The sequence below is a fragment of the Phoenix dactylifera genome, unplaced genomic scaffold (genome assembly GCF_009389715.1).
Source record: "Phoenix dactylifera cultivar Barhee BC4 unplaced genomic scaffold, palm_55x_up_171113_PBpolish2nd_filt_p 000674F, whole genome shotgun sequence".
NCBI classification, from domain to species: domain Eukaryota; kingdom Viridiplantae; phylum Streptophyta; class Magnoliopsida; order Arecales; family Arecaceae; genus Phoenix; species Phoenix dactylifera.
The window spans coordinates 248,867-265,000 of record NW_024068061.1 but is presented as its reverse complement, the minus strand read 5'-3'; the positions used below and the strand labels follow the sequence as shown (position 1 = coordinate 265,000).

Genomic DNA, 16,134 nt, shown 5'->3' with positions numbered 1-16,134 from the left:
CCATCGTAGGGGCAGGCCCAAGCTGTCCACAGGAGAACCTTTAGTCGCAAAGCAATGGGCAGCAACCGTCGCCTTCGGACTAGCAGCTTTAGCCTTCCTGCCTTACTGCTTTAGAGCAGTTGCTTCTCTTTCTTTTGAATATATTTAATAGTCTTAAGCTGTAAACAAGAGGAGCAAGCATTAGTTATCCAAAGGCGTATGTTTGTGGCTTTCCCTATCGGCTTTCTGGCTAGCAAGTACTTCATTTTATTGATTCTCTTACTAGATAGACTACTAGCTTCATTATACCTCTGACTGACGAGTTGATTGAAACCGTCGACTTTAGTGAAGTGAGTTCCTCTTTTTGTTAGCTGAATTCAAGAGGAACCTTCTTCATCTGAAGGTGTATTAATGCTGCTTTCCTAACTAGCTAGCTGCTTTAAGTCTCAAATCTCTAGGAGCTCGTATCCTTAGCTTGACGGAGCCCTAGTAAATATCCTAAAAAAAGCTTGTGTACAATTTTTTTGAATAGCCTTTGTCCCATACTTCGCCCAGTAATGCTAGAGTTGAAAAGACTGCTTTAACCTAGTGTTGTAGAATACCCTGCTTTAATCCCTAGCTTCGCCCCTCATTAAAGAAAAGTAGTAGCCATTTTCTAATGGAGAATACGGCTGCTTCTCTTCTTGCTTCGCCAGTATTGATAGCTTATTCCAACTGGTTTAAGGTAGTTTTTTTTGGATAAAAGACCTCTGCTTCCTGCCTTCCGGCTTTAGAGCAGTTGCTTCTCTCTAGCTGTCTTACTACTAGACTAGTTGCATCCCTTCTTAGTAGCGGAATGTTGGCTATACTATATCCTTTTGCTCTGTATCCTACGGGTCGATATAAGTATCCGTATGCAACACCGGAGCCTACGACATTGATGACGAAGCAAGCTAGAGCAGAGCGGAGCCAGTCCCAGCTCCTTAGTCAGCAGCGTATGCGGTAGTAGTAGCAGCACATCCAGTAGCATCCCTTAGCTTGCTTCCGTAACCACCGGAACAAGTAGCCGGATATGTATGGAAGATCCAAAGCTAGCACGAGTAGATCCAGGTCCAGATTCAGTCGTTAATCCAGCTGACCAAGTCAAAGCTTCAGCAGTGGCTTTTGTCTATTCCGCCGATCCAGTAGCAGCACTGGTCCATACTAAAGTAGATCATCCGGCAGTAGATCCAGCAGGTGATTCGGGCGATCCGGTAGCGGGGGAGTCGAAAACCCCACCAGTAGCGGCGGAACATTTAGATCAATCAGCTCCATCAGACAGACCGCTTACCTAGAGCGTGGAGAGGGCGAGGCCACTGCTTCCACAGCAGGACAGGAGTAGAAGTTAGTGCTTCCGTCCTTTCTCCCACGGGTTCTTGTGTGGTTATAGATAGAGGGAGGTCCTTCCGTTTGTATTTCTTCGTCGACATCCTCTTAATCACTGTCCTATACAGTATCATGAAGGGGTAACTCTTCCGACTGTTTCAGGAACTACCGCACGCTCTTCTTCAACAGGAGGTTCCACCTCTCTCTCAGGAGCATCCTCCTGCTGGACTTCCCGGTTATTGGAGGTCTCTTGCTTTTCATGCCGTCGGGTCAAAGGGGGAGGAGCGAACCATTAAATCCTTGCCGATAAATAGGTTTATGAGGCGGATAGGAATGCTTAATCGCGTGCAGTATGAGGTGAACTCAATTATCCATTTCATGGCCCAATCACTAATAGATCTCTTTCCGGAGAAGGAGGGGACCCGGGTTATCGTCGAACTGGAAACATCATTTTTTAGGCGGATCTTCAATCACCTGCCTCTTCGACGAGAAGCGGTCGAGAGGTCAGACAAAAGAGGAAGTTTTTCTTAAAGTAGGAGGACACAACCAACAGACGGATCCCAAGTTAGAAATACAAGTAGTTTTCAGCCAAATTAATAATTTATTAAGCTCGAAATTGATGAAGCAAGGATCGTCAAAATCCAATTAAAGCCCGAACCAGCAGCTTCGAAATTGATCACAGCCAAAATAGAACAGAACCATCATACCGGTTTTCAAGAGCTGAAGAAGATCGCTCGAGGAGGTCAACAAGAGCTGCTCAGTCATGTGCTTTCAGTCGTCGGTCCGCTGTTCTAGGTGTAGAGCAGGCCTCTTCCCTTCCCTGGGTTTGACAAATCCCCCTTCCACTGATCCTCTTGTCTCTATTTTCAGGGCAGAGAGAAGGACAAGGGGAGAAGAAATCCCGAAAGCAAAAGATCATGGATAGAAAGGAGAGAGAGACTTTACCGATCTGCAGTTGGCCTTTAGAAAGAAGGTTGGCGTCCCAAGCGACGAAGGGAGTAGTGCTTTCAGCTTTACTCGAAGTATAGGGGGCCCCGGCTTTCCCTCACTGATGCCTTCCCTTTCTTGTTACTGCTCTGTTTTTCCGATGGGGGAAGTTCCGCTCTCCCGCCTAACCGTATAATTAAAGCGACGGCCTATCTATCTATTCAATTGATCATATTCTGACTTTGTCGTAGACTCTTCCAGGATCAGAATCACTATACAGAAGCCCACCCGGCGGGGCCTACCCAAAAAGATTCAAAGTGAGATTGACTTACCTCTCGGAAAGGCCTACCCTACTCTTTGGAAGTACCTCGTCGACGCCTTTTTCCTTAAGGGAAGAACCCCCTCTTCCTGATTCGAATCATGATGAAACCCCTATTTTTCACCTACCCGGGAGGGCCCGATGAGTATGTGCTTGTTCCGGCGATCAAGAAATGCATGATCGGCTGACGATTCGGATAGGCAAGGCTTTTTGACCGTCAATGGTAGGTGCGTACCGGCCTTATTTATCATCGGCGTAGACAACCTTCCCGAAGCACTTAATTAGATAGGGCGGATCAAGGTAGCGTATTCAGCGTGAAAGCCATAAAGTCCCTTGTTATTCTTTCTAATCTTCATTCGTCTTCTTGTAAAAGATGCATTCGTGAGTGTTGACGTATAATAGTCTCAAATCGCTGGTTCTTTAGAAAGAAGAAAAGACCGGAAAAAGAAAGTAGCGGAAAGAAGCGAATCGAGAAAGTATGGAAAGGCCGAGATTAAGAGGCTTCATCTGCATTGAGTGTTTCCGTAAATCGAGCTCATCTTCCGAAAAGCGGATCGGCAGAAAGACGATGACTTTGCTCGACTCGAGATATATATAATAGGCTCTCTCTCTATTGCGTCACGGGGGAGAAAGCACCCACAGTCTGGAAATGTTTATATTCAATCTCCATTGTCCGTCGAACTCTGATCTTTGCCAGTTTCCTTCTTGGATCAACCAGTAGAATGATTTCAGCTGATTACCCGCCCTGATCATGAGCAGTATATGCATGTTTATTCTCTATGTCTTCCCCGAAATAGGGACTACTCGAATGAATTTACGACTTCAAAAAGCGTTTCACTCCCAACCTTCCAACCGCTTTGTATTAAATATGCTTCCCTCTTCTCTTCCCCGCCTGAGACTCGAAAAGCAGCTTTCTATTACTTGACGGCATTCACTCCTTTATACTCTTAAGAAGCGGTCCCTAACTGAAAACCGTCTTCTCTTTTCCAAATCAATTATACCCGCCTTCCCTATACTGATCAGGCAATTTACAACTAAGGGCAGTCTGAATTGAGGAAAGGGTCGTCTAGAAGGCAAAAAAAGAGCGCTACCCTGTCACTGGGGCTGCCGCGGGAATGATTTGAAATGATTTTTGTTCCATTCTCAACGACGATCTTTGCCGATTCATGGATTTTTCAGAATGCCAGTTGTAGTTGTGTTGTTAGGGGAAGCAGCCCTATTCAATAAGCCGGAACTGAAAGAGTGAGCTTTTATGTATAGTTCAAAGAGAAGAGTGAGAGTGAGCATAGAGGTCTTATAGGTTTCACTATCTGTCTGAAAGGAAAGAGTAGAGAGGAGAGCTCGGGGAGAGTGCTTGATAGATAGGGCTCCAGCATTACTGTCAACGGGCTTTTCTCAGAGTTTTCGTTTTGGATTTGATAGTACTCTTGATTCGAAAGACCTTTCCAGGATCCAGGATCGCTTTCTTCCCTTCGTTCTAGTTATATAAAATCCCCCCTTATGAGTTGACGAGTTTTCTAGGGATATAACTAACTCCTCTGTAAGGTAAGTGAAGTGAAGGGCATCGTCGGGAATGATGCCCGAACTGAACGCGTTAGTGGGTTGTTATTGACCTTCCCCTCCACCAGAGTTTAGAGAATATCCCCCTTTCAAGCTGTTTTTAGGAGTTTCAGTAGTTGGAAAGATATAGTCAAATCTCAGAGTTAGACTTGTTTTGTGCATAGGCCGTTTTGGCTTTTCAAGTTGCTTACCTGACCTATTGCCGCTGATCCCCGAATAGCGGAATAGTATAGGTAAGCCATTATAGGCTTTGATTTCGAGGAAGAAATGCGAGAAAGAGCAGCTTATAATTTGGCCTAGTCAAAGTCAATCAAAGGTGGCTGAGGGATATCTTTGTTGGCCTTCTAGAGGGAGCCTTTCCTCAATGCAGCAAGAGGAAAGAGAAGAGTGATGACTGCCCTTCTCATAGTCAACCCGTCTGACGTAGTAAATTGTGCCCAAGCGGGACTCAAATTCGATAAGTGGAAAGAAGAATGGGAAGAAAGCCATGGGCAAGCTTTAATTTATATAAATAAGTGGGAGTGACAGCCTTTAAATTGGAGTGAAACGAGCCTTTGACGTAGTCAGAAATTCGACTGCCCTTTCACTTTAAATATAGTCAATTCGAGGCGGAAGGAGTGCCAAAGTCAATTGTAGTATAAAGCTGCTGCCCTTATAGTAATGCGGAGTGACATAATCAATCGAATTCGACCGGTTCCCCTTATTAGTAAATTCCGCTTTTGACGTATCAGGTGGGAATGGTATCGCCTCTTTTCTTTCCGCAATGGAATCGGCTTAAGCTCGACCTTTTCTTTCATTTCCTATCATAGGGATATCCAATCAATAACATGTAGTTTTCTCATAGTTTCTAATATCAACAGACATCCCCACAACCCGGTCTTAGGTTCAGAGTCGCTTTGTGGGAACTTCAAGAGAGAGAAGAGAGATCATAGCTTAATATCAAAGGGAAAGGGGACATCCCTACGTTCGGCATACACATTCACAAGTTCCATTCGGTACCTTTCTCTAGATGGAATCCCGATTCGACTTTGAAATGCAAGAGCAAGAATGCCATGAGGGAGCCCTATCTCAGAAATGCAAGGACAGATCCCACTTTCTTTAATCGAGCAGGTAAGGGATCGCAAACATCTTTTCTTTTCAGAGATTAGGTTTTCAAAAGATATCCCAACTTACTTATAGGGGGTCTTAGGTGTAAGAGGTCTTTAACGCGCGTTGATAAGGCTTTTCAGGTTGCAGAATGGCCTCTCTCGTCGATCCGCTGAATAAACACGAGCAACTACTAAATGGCTGGTGAAGATCTATTGGTAGAATTCTTCGGGTTTTGGGGGTCCTAGCACTCGGAACGAGAAAAGTACGTGGTGTCGATAGGACGGTACCGAGATGAATCACAAGGAAGAATGCCTGACAGGCAGTTTTCCAGCATATCATAAATGAGAGCTAGCCTTGCGCTGAACTATAAACTATGTGTGGAGCTCTATCTTGACCTTGCCGGCTGGGTTTGACTATTCCTCTTGTTCTTGTAAATGCCCGATTCTGGTGATTCAATGGGAGAAAGCGCCTTGCCTTGATGCTCATTTGGGAGCTTATCTGAAAAACTCTATTAGATAATTGTATTTTTAATACCATGGATAGTAGCATCGGGAACCGCAGGTTAGCTGCTCTTTATAGAAGTTATTAGTCCGGTCTCATACGAAGGAAAGGCTTTCGGGTCAGCACATTTAGTGTACTTAGTCTTTCACCTCACGGAATTTCATCAAGCTATTCGCCTGCCCCTCTGACTTCTGGTGCCGTCAGCAGATACAGACCTAGCCTATAGCGGACACCAACGCCTTCTAGCTCGTAGCAGCAGTAATGCTCCTATTTATTCCTCTTCTGCTTTAGAAAGAGGGTTAGCCCTGGCTAAAGCTTAGCGGAATTGACTTCTCACTGAAAAAAAAAGGATAATCATCAACTTCTAGCTTCGGAACATTTCGATACTTTGAGAAATCGACCTCGGACATAGGATTTCAAACCTTGCCGGCGGAGGGTGGTTTTTAGTAGGCATAGGCTGGATCACAAAGGATAGAATTCCTGCCATCGGTTAGAGCGGCTAGACCGAGACCGGGGGATATAGCTCCAAGCCCAGCTTTCGAAGCACGTGCCGCTGGCGTTTTCTTTCCCTTCTAGGGGTGTAAGCTACACCAGCATCCGAAGCATGCGAATCCACGCAAGCCATTGCATTGAGAAAGCCTCTGCCTTAGCATAAGAGCAAGAGGTTCCAACCCCCAGGGTGTGTCCACAAAAGGGTAAAAAAACTTTCAATAGAAGCTCCGTTTTCTTACCAGGGAAGTGCTGCGCTGAAAGACCTTTGGCAGACCTCAAATAGTATCGATTTCCTTCAACAGATGTTGGTTCGGGTGCTCTTTCTTCTTCTGAGTGAGTGGATTAGCTAGGCCCGACTATCTCTGTAGAAAATGGATCTCTTCTTTCTACGCCGACGTATGCCTATCTTTAAGCGCCCACCTATCCCTATCCCTTGTGGATGGGAATCCGGTTTCTGGAAGTGCCACTGCCACCAAAGAATCTGTTTTTGCTTCGTGAGAAAGGGAGTATGTTAGATAGAAAGAGCTAAAAAAGGTGTACCGGATATTTTTTTTTCCATATAGTAGGCTCAAATAGCGCTTTGACGGACATAGGTATACACAAACTGTATAATTTCATTGCTTGTTTGCCTGGTCTTATATACTTAGTTGTAGGCATTGCCTTATGAAATCTAACTTAATCGGGTAAGATACCCCAGCTTGTGCTATGGGGCTGGCACCCTTTTTTAGGTATGTGCCTCAGGAACAAAGACAGCCTATCTTGCTGCTACAAGTCAAAGCCATTCTGTAATTTCTTTCTCCACTGACCTAGCCCAGTAATCTATATTGAGTGGAGACAAACCCCATTCTAGGACGAAGTACCTGAGAGCTTCCTACTCTTTGTTGACCTTTTTCCTGGGCCCCCTCTAAGATGAAAGATCTATGAATGAGTCGTCATTGAGGTCAAAAAGGAAAGCGGATTCGTGATGACTATCATAAAAGAGATCCGGATTCGAAGCTGGTCATGCCCTCTTCCTTTTAAACGAGCGGTGCGTGTGAGCTACCGAACGAACTGTGTTTAGCATTTCAGTCTTGGTTGAAGGTGGCATCTCGAATGATGTTCGGCATGGTGTCAACTGTATCTGATCTCGCTGTGAGAGCTTCAGGGTTAGACCAAAGGAAGAGAAGGCGTCAGCAACTGACAGACCAAAGGCCTAAAAGCTTACAACAAAAGAGCACTAATGGCCGACCCAAGCCTTTTCGGAAAGAGCCCTTCCGTCCTTAGGGTCCCTCGTGTTGTAGTTACATGGTATGGCTAACGCTCCTTAGAGGACAGATCTGCTTCCCTAGGCGGGGGCACCCCGGCTCTATGAATAGCTCCTGATCTTGGTCATAAAGGGAGTGCAAGCCCCCGTGGTTGTTAGTCCCATAGGTCTAGAGCACGATCACGTGAAGAAGAACATACCACCGATTGATTCACTTGTCTGATTCGGTATGTAGGCACAGAAAAAGTGTTCCGGCTTGAGCCGAGAAAGTCTCACCCTTCTATGTACATCCAAAACTTCTCAGCTCTTTCATTGCAACTCACCACCCAACAACGGCCACCCTCCCTGGGTCTAAGGTAATAGGGCTTGATGCCTAGCGGCTTCCTTTTACGGGTTTTCTACCGATCTCACAGGTTCACTCCCTTGAGGATTGTTCCTCGAGTCGTGATGCTTTGATTGTCGTCTTTCGAATTAAGGATTTTTCCGGCTGGTGTTCAGCCAATGGCTTTTGTCTTCGGGTGCCTCGCCTTTAAGGCTTCGTTCCACTCCTCTTCTTTCGCTCTCATCTCTGCCTTTCATCCACATCGATACCCCCGATCTATCTCTTTTCCCACTCGTTAGGGCAGCGGTTGGAGAGGTAAAAGCTCAATTTGAGGCTGTTTTCCGAATCGTGCGCCGAAGCAAGGTAGTTCCTTTTTTCAGAGGAGCTAGGCAGGGAAGAGCCTTTAATTAAGGCTGAAGAATAAGAAGATGCCCATTTCTATTTAAGAAAGGGCGATAGGAATAAGAACACAAGCTTTTAAGGCGGAATAAGCCTACTTCCATGAAAGAAAGAAGGAAAGGGCTCATAGAGGGTTTGGCTCTACTCTACTTAGGTAGAGAAAGAAGATGAAAATAAATGCCATTCCAAAGAAAAAGAGGTGGTTACAGAATGATTTAGATTTAAACCAGTAGCCAGGGCTGGCTGATAAATAAGAGGGCGACGGATAAGGTCGGAATGGCTAGCCAAGCAAGGACAGCATGGAAGCAGGTTTCTGTTGCCTTTGTCGCGAAGTTTGAAGTTTGTTCCTTATCTAGAGCTGATCTTTCCCGAAGGAATTTTTTCCTCGCCTATCTTTGGCTGCTTGTGAGGATGCTTCTGTTGGACCTATTCGACCCCATGCCCGTTTCCCTTTCTCCCTTTCTTTATGTTAATTGAGGGCTCAAAAGACCGACCAAAATGTAATGAAATTTTTTCAAAGTCTTACTCTTTCTTGACGATATCATCCTGCAATTCCTTTTGAAACCTCTATAAATTCATCCAAGCATACCTGGAATCACCACAATTTGAACTAGTTCTTGGTCAGACAACTAACTAAGTCGGTAACAGTCATGGGCTACCGCTCCCTTGCTTATGGTCAAGTTGGTGGTCCTTCTCAGGTATCATCGTCCCGTGTGTCCGAGAGGTCGCTAAGAGACTCATGGATAGTTTGAAAAAGAACAACGCCTGTCTTCGCAGGTCATTCTCGACCTTATTAACTTCGAAAGAAATGATCTGGGAGGAGGACTAGGCGACGCGAGAATTCGTATGAGTGATAAGCTATATCACAAATTTGAGTAATATTCCCAACCATTGGTATAGGGATATAGTTGATTCCCCTTACGTATATAAAGGGTAGTGACTAGCGCATTCCGTAAACTAGTTTACGGCTCGGCTATGTAGGATTTTGAGGGTGACCAGCGGAGTGCAGCTCGAAGTACAGCAATGAACGTCGATGAGGTACTGCACCGAGCGAGCGATCTTTCGTAAACCGCCGGAAGAAGGGATAAAATAGCCCAAAAAACATGCTTTCCCATCTTGCTTTATCGCTGTTCGGGCAGTTCACAAAAACCAACTTACGTCTGCGAGCCCGCATGGCCAGCTAGGTATTATTGCGGGTCAATCAATTGAGGAACCAAGGACTCAACTAACATTAAGAACCTTTCATACTATGAACAGGTGGTACTGCCGAACATGTACAAGCTCCTTCTAATGGAAAAATAAAATGGAAAGATTTATAATCTCGAGAACCTTTCAACACCGCGGGGCGATTTGAAAAGGAGTCTATCTTTCTTGTAGTGCCTTCCATTCCTCGAGAAAGAATCTCTTCCGGGTTTCATTAGATTAAAAAACGATGCTTCCTTGGCCGTGTGGAACATGGATGAGCATTATGTCATTCCTACAAGTGATCCGACTGGAAGAAGTGTTATATGAGGACTTCGAGATCAAATAGAGAATGTTTCTTTCCATTCCTCGTGAGCCACTTATTTCTCCGAAACAAGAGATCAAAGTGATTTTCCTCCTTTTTCCCAAATAGTCGACGGTCTTACACCATTGGGATACTTCGAATAAACTGGAGTACATATAGGAAACACCGGTGCGAAAACCTTTTCTCGAGATATCTTCCAAAGTCTTAGGATCGTTGCTCCCGATCTTGTTCCCTCGGTGCGAAAGCAGTTGGTTCCGTAGTTTGAGAATTCTGCTGATTCCAAGTACTCCATCTCCATCATTGCATATAGGAATATAAAAAGTAAAGAGGATAAGGCATGACCAGAATAATTGTGTAAAATATGTGAATTTATCAAGTTGAGGCATTATTTTTTGAAAAAAAAAACCCTCCAGACAGAAAAAGACTCCTTCCTGTACGAGTAGTAAGTGAAGAATTATAGAGAGCTATGGTTGGTTGTTGACCAACGGAAAGCATGGGAGAAAGAAAGATGCACAAACAAAAGGGCTACTTTATAGCCTTCTAATCCTATTCCTAAAAAATAGGTATAGAGGGCTCTGTCTCCCCTCTTCAGAAAGACTTTCAGCAATCCGATAGAGTTCCTGAGGACTCCTTTCGGCACGAGAAAGAGAGATGTACTCTCGGATAAGGTTATCCCTCTCATTTGGCGAGAGAGAGACTCCTTCTTCTGAAAGTCAATTCTCTGTTCTTTCTCTGATTAAGTCTTCCAGTGAGGTAATTAAAAGCAAGTCCTCCTGGGAAGGAGGTTGCTCATGTTCGATCCCCGAAAGGCCCCATATGTCAGGCATTTTGCGCTCAAAAAAAGTTGTCAATTCGTCAGAGGGTGGTAAGAACATAAGGAGGAAGAGTTGGAGACATAGGAAAGAAATGAATAGATAGATGGTGTGAAAATGGGTCGTATTTTTATATGGGATTGGATTTTTCGCCATAAAGCGCGAACCAAGATCCGTGATACGAAAACCGAAAGAAGACTGAGGACTAGCCATTTTAGAACAAGCATTTTGTTTTTTTATTCTTTGTCTGCTCCCCCCAAAAAAAGAGAGACTTGTCGGAAATCGCCGGTTGGGTTGGTCCAACCAAGAAAGACATGGGATGCACTTTTTCGTTTCGAACCATGTCCCTCGGAGAAGCGCTCTTTCAGCTACCCTCTCCTCGAGGTATGGTTTGAGTCCTGGTGCAGAACTCAATTAGAAAAGAGAGATGTAATAGCTCTCTTTATATACGAAATTTTTGGCGTGCTATGAATCTCTCATGAGTCATTATAGGAGGCTTTCCCCAATGTCTTTAGTGAGCTAGGGGGGGGGGAGCGAAGGAAGGGGAGGAGGGAAAAGGGAAGAAGAGTCTCCTGCATTTCCATTTCTTTTTTTATATATAAAGTCTATTTTGTTTTTTTCATTTTTTTTTTATATTTTAGTAAGAGTAAGTTGACTTTCTCAAAATCGATGTTCGAACCGACTAACGCAAAACTAACAGCAATGGTGGATCAACCGCAAGAGGAACTGCCGCAACTCATATCTATCGCTTGGCTTATGCCGTATACCTTTTTTTCCATTCTTTTCCTTTGCTTATTACGCTTGGGCTTCTTTTCGGGGATCTCTTCGCTCCCTCTCGGAGACTAGAAGAAGGAGCCATTACTTGCTCATTAAAAGGGAGAATCTACATTTAAACGAAAGCTCTGGGGGGGTCCCACCGCACTATTTGCTGCTGCATGCTTGACTTCAAAATTTTCGACTGCGGTCGCCTTGCTCCTTAGTTTCTTCTTCCATAAACGCTAATTGCAGTCTTTTAGTTTAGTTCATTAGCGAAACCCAGCTAAGGGAATACCCTAACATACAAAGTCAAAAGAGGGTTATGAATGCCATGAGTTCCCCCAAAGCCCGCTGCTGCAACTCCTTCTTTATCTTTTCCCCTCACGTGTCAACAAGCAAGTTGGGTGCTCTCCCTTAACGTGGTAGGACTCTGTTGCAGGTCTTGACGCTGGCTGATTAAAAAAGGCATCCTCGTCGCAGCAAAGCCCGTGTTTCTTAGTTTAGTCAAAAACGAGACTTTCACAGGTCCGATGGGTCTTTCTACTATACGTACGTAGGGCGGTTACCTTCAAATGCGTTAATTTGCCTTTTTAGACCTTCTTTGTCAACAAGAGCCCTGCCTTGGTCTTCAATCCCCTTGAGCTGCTAGCGAGCATCCCTCTTTGCTTTCTTTGAAGCGTGCATTGGTCACATAGAATGACTTCGTTAAGGAAAGCTGCTTGAAAAGTGCTCATCTCTTCGCTCTCCTCCTTCTGCTAATGCGAATATCCCGTTCTTGGTTCTTAAAGATATGTCTCCTGCCCCTGTTATGTTAGCGTCTCTAATCTCATCTATTGGTTGGAGCTCTCTTCGGGAAAGAGTCTAAGCTGCCCGCCCATTTCTTCTTCAATTTCACAAAGAAGATTTGAGTGGTTTCAGCCCCTTCTCCTATAATGTTAGGCGAGGTGCCTTCTGCTCTCTTCGATTTAGCAAGCAACTGAGTGGCTTTCGCTCGTGAGAAAGCACTCTTAGGAGTGAATGGGCAGCGCTCGCTTGGCACACTGAAGCTTGAAAGCCTTTTCCCCTTGGACAGATAGCGTTGGGAAGGAATTTCTACCAGAGAGGGGCTCCTATCTATAAAGATAGGGCAGACTGGCATAGATGCCTTAGAAAGCACAGACTGCCTTGACTCCCACTGCTTCTTTGCTTGCTTGCATGGGCAGACTGGCTTGTCCGCACTGATAGGACAGCTAGCCTTCCTTCCTTTACTACCACCGACTGGAGACCGGATTGCTACCAGAGAGAGGAATGACTATAGGCACGGAACTGGCTTTTTACCCTTTCTTTGCCCCTTGGTTCGCTAGCTGACTTGCCTGCGCTTTTTTCTCGAACTCTAAGAACGGAAATGGCTGACGTGCTTCCCGGGATTTGGAGGTCTGATTTGAACGACCAGGTACAGCATCACATTTGACACCTGAGGAAGGTAATGGAACATATAACTATAGTACCATTATAACTATAGTACTGGTTCTGTGTTCTTTGCTGCATGTATAAGTGTTTTTGCAGTTAGGTGGTATGAATATATAGATTACATCACTTCCTTCTAACTTTTAATTTCAGCACTTAGCCCACTTGTACCAAAAAAAAAAAGAGGCACATATAATGTACATCCCAAGTGTCTTAACTGAATAATGATTTTCTTTGTGATGTAAAGCCGGATGATGATGTTCTGATAGTGCTGTCTTCCATGACCCTGGATTTGGCTGCGTTGGATTCATTTTGTATTGGGACGCAATACCAGGCACATTGGCAACAGGAGATTCATCGTATCTAGACACAAAAACCGGGTACTTTGAACGTAGTCGTTGGCCAGCAAGTTCAATGAATGTAAGAAGCCTTGCTCAACCGGCGGCTTTACCAAATACGACGTGCCAAAGCGGAAAATCTCTAACGCGCTGCGAGATTCACGAATCACGAGGGGCTAAAGGATGCAGCGGCACCGAGTCGGCACGTCCACGCTCCATGCAACGGCTCTGATAAACGCTAGTTAAGGTGTACCATAACTCTGTACATCCCCGGACGCGGTCTATAAATACTGCGAGCCCTCTCCATTTCCACCACGACGAAGCGGGGGGAGAGAGAGAATTTTGTATTCCGATTTTGCCCATGGGAACGGGGGAAAGAACGGCGAGGTACAAGAGGGCGACGGCGCCTCTGGACGGGACGGAGAGGGCGAGGCTATGGGAGGGGAGGCTGGGCGAGTCGGGGTCGCCGGAGAACTCGGCCGAGTTGGCGGACCTGGTGGACTCGTTCTACGACGAGGAGGTGAATGATGATGATGGAGGGAGAGGGGACGAGTCGGACACGGGATCAGAAGAGAAGGAGGTGGGAAATAGGGACCGGAGAGCGATGTTGGAGGCCGCTCTGGCCAAGTCGGAGGCGGACTCGGTGGCGAATCGGATCCGGGTCGAAGCGGAAGGGGCCGTCCGGGCGGTCGGGTCCGACACGGCCGGGCTCAAGAGGCGCGTGATGAGCTGGCTACGTGAGAGGGGTTTTGATGCGGGTAAGCTTCTGTTCTCGTCAACACAAAATAGCAGTAGCATTTCTTTCAGCTGCTTGATTTGAGTTTTCTCCATTTTGGGGGTTCTCATAATAATTATAGTCGGCAAAATGGTCCTCCTTTTTGCTCTTGATTCCGTATTGTTTTTAGCTGCTTCTCTTGTTTGTTGTTTAATCTTATATTGATTGATTTTCTGTTTATGGATGATTTTTTTTTCAAGGAAAAATCATAAATCTGTTTATGGAAGATGGTTTTATTGTTTTCATTTTGTTGAAACAAAACAAGATGGATGAATAAGGGACTCAAATAAAAAAAACCATAAATATTCTCCTAAATGTATAAAATTGTATGAATACTTTTTTAAAATTACTATATATATATATATATGGCATATATATCTATACCATCTAACTTAAAACTAAAAAAACCAAAATATCCTTATGGGTAGATATGCAAAAAAAAAAAAAAAATATAAGCGTATACATGCAAATAGCAACTTTACGATGGTCATGCAATTTTTCATATTTAGAAAGATATATTTTCAAAAAATCTATTAAAAAAGGATCAAAACTCGGCTGAAACTTGTTAAGTCTTTTATAATTTAGTTGAACGGATAAGTTAAAAAAAGATTGAGCCACATTATCAATTTTTCTTTTAAGATGGTCAAGTTGGAATATTAGGTGATAATTTTGATAATGCTATTCTCCATTTGATTTTGATATAATTATCAGTATTGAATATATGATATCTATTTATTTTTTATTATTTTTAAAAAATTAAAGCATATCAAATTTAAATTTATTATAGATGCTTAGATTAGTAAAATATTTTTTAATGCTTTGTAAATATTGAGTTATTTGTTTTTTAGGCGAAAATTTCGTAAAAGAAACATGATTCATTCTATAAGAATTTAAATTAACATGAGATTATGTGGCATGATAATATTATTTTTTTTGCTTTTTTTTTTCTATTAAGAGCAACTAAATTATCTCCACTGAATTTTGATATTTTTTATTAGATTTTTTAAGTGTATACTTTTTAAATTAATTTTAGATGCTTAGATTAGAAAAATATTAGTGATTTGTAAATGTTGAGTTGTTTGTTTTTTAGGCGAGAATTTCGTAAAAGTAATGTGACTCATTCTATAAAAGTTGATATTAACATGAGATCATGTGGCATGATAATATTAACTTTTTTGCCACCTTTTTTTATTAAGAACAACTGAAATAGCTTCACTGAATATTAATCATTTTTTATTTGATTGTTTTAAGTGCATACCCTTCTAAATATACGTAATTGCATAATATCCTTGCAAAGTTGTTATTTGCATATGTATCCTTATAAGGTGTTCTTTTTGCGTACTACCTGTAAGAATATTTCAGTTATTTTAAATTTAAATTATTTATTTTTTAATGACGTTAGATGGTATATATAAAAGAAAGAAAGAGAAAGAAGGCTGTATATGCAAAATAATTATTTGATGATGGTATACATATAAATAGCAATTTTATGAGGATATCCACATAATTTTATATATTTGGAAGAGTATATATAAAAAAACTCAATAAAAAAAAGTAAAATGAGATTATTGTAGTGACTCTTTCGGCTTTTCAAATTTATTTACATTCTGGTTCTTATAATGATAGTCATATTGGTTTCTTGCTGCAATCACACCACAAAAAAAGTAACTCTTGAGGGCTGTTTTGTTCAGAGATTCTACTAAAACGGATTTAAACAAAATTTAAACTGAATGACCAGCTCCTATTTGATCCTGTTCTTCACGTAACTCTTTCAAACACATTTCAACTCGCTGAACTTGACTTCCTCAGGGCTCTGCAAATCCTCCTGGGAAAGAGCTAAGAGAGTCCCCGCCGGCCACCACGATTTCATCGACGTGATCGCCGGAGGTGGGACCCGTTACATCCTGGAGATCGATCTACCGGCCGAGTTCGAGATTGCACGGCCGACGAGCGACTATTTGACTCTCCTCGGTCCCCTGCCGGCGGTGTACGTCGGGAGGCCGGAGGTGCTGAAGGGGATCGTAAAGCTGATGTGTGCTGCGGCCAAGGAGTCCATGAGGAGTGCGGGCATGCACGTCCCGCCATGGAGGAGGAGGGGCTACGTCCAGATGAAGTGGTTTGGTTCGTACACGAGGACGACGAGCAGGATTCCAGTGGGGAGGGAGGAAGTAGGTGACGGAGGGGCGATGGCAGCCGGCGTGACCCGGCCCGGGATTGCCATGGGGCAGAGGTTTTGTAGGATGCGGTTTAGGTGCAGGGAATTGCAGGTGAATGAGAGAAACTGGCCAATGGCATTTAGAGGCACGTGATTTTCTTTTTTCCTTT

At 43.7% G+C, this 16,134-nt stretch overlaps 3 protein-coding genes across 3 annotated transcripts in view; 1 reads left to right on the top strand and 2 right to left on the bottom strand.

Annotated features, from left to right (window-relative positions):
• LOC120106883 (photosystem II protein D1) overlaps positions 1–1,599 on the bottom strand; it is a 5,283-nt gene extending 3,684 nt beyond the window's left edge. The window contains exon 1 of the mRNA XM_039119985.1: positions 1,523–1,599. Coding sequence (XP_038975913.1) covers positions 1,523–1,584 — 62 coding nt within the window. The 5' untranslated portion in view covers positions 1,585–1,599. The remainder of the gene's footprint in view (positions 1–1,522) is intronic.
• Positions 1,600–7,113: 5,514 nt separating this feature from the next.
• LOC120106884 (putative ATP synthase protein YMF19) lies at positions 7,114–12,217 on the bottom strand. Its single transcript, XM_039119987.1, has one exon. It carries the CDS (start codon positions 10,066–10,068, stop codon positions 9,598–9,600), a length of 471 nt encoding a protein of 156 aa, XP_038975915.1. The 5' UTR covers positions 10,069–12,217; the 3' UTR covers positions 7,114–9,597.
• A 1,148-nt stretch (positions 12,218–13,365) lies between these two features.
• LOC120106881 lies at positions 13,366–16,118 on the top strand. The gene is made up of 2 exons (XM_039119984.1): positions 13,366–13,792; positions 15,619–16,118. The coding sequence occupies exons 1-2, from the start codon at positions 13,396–13,398 to the stop codon at positions 16,116–16,118; spliced, it is 897 nt and encodes a 298-aa protein (XP_038975912.1). The 5' UTR covers positions 13,366–13,395.
• Positions 16,119–16,134: the final 16 nt, after the last annotated feature.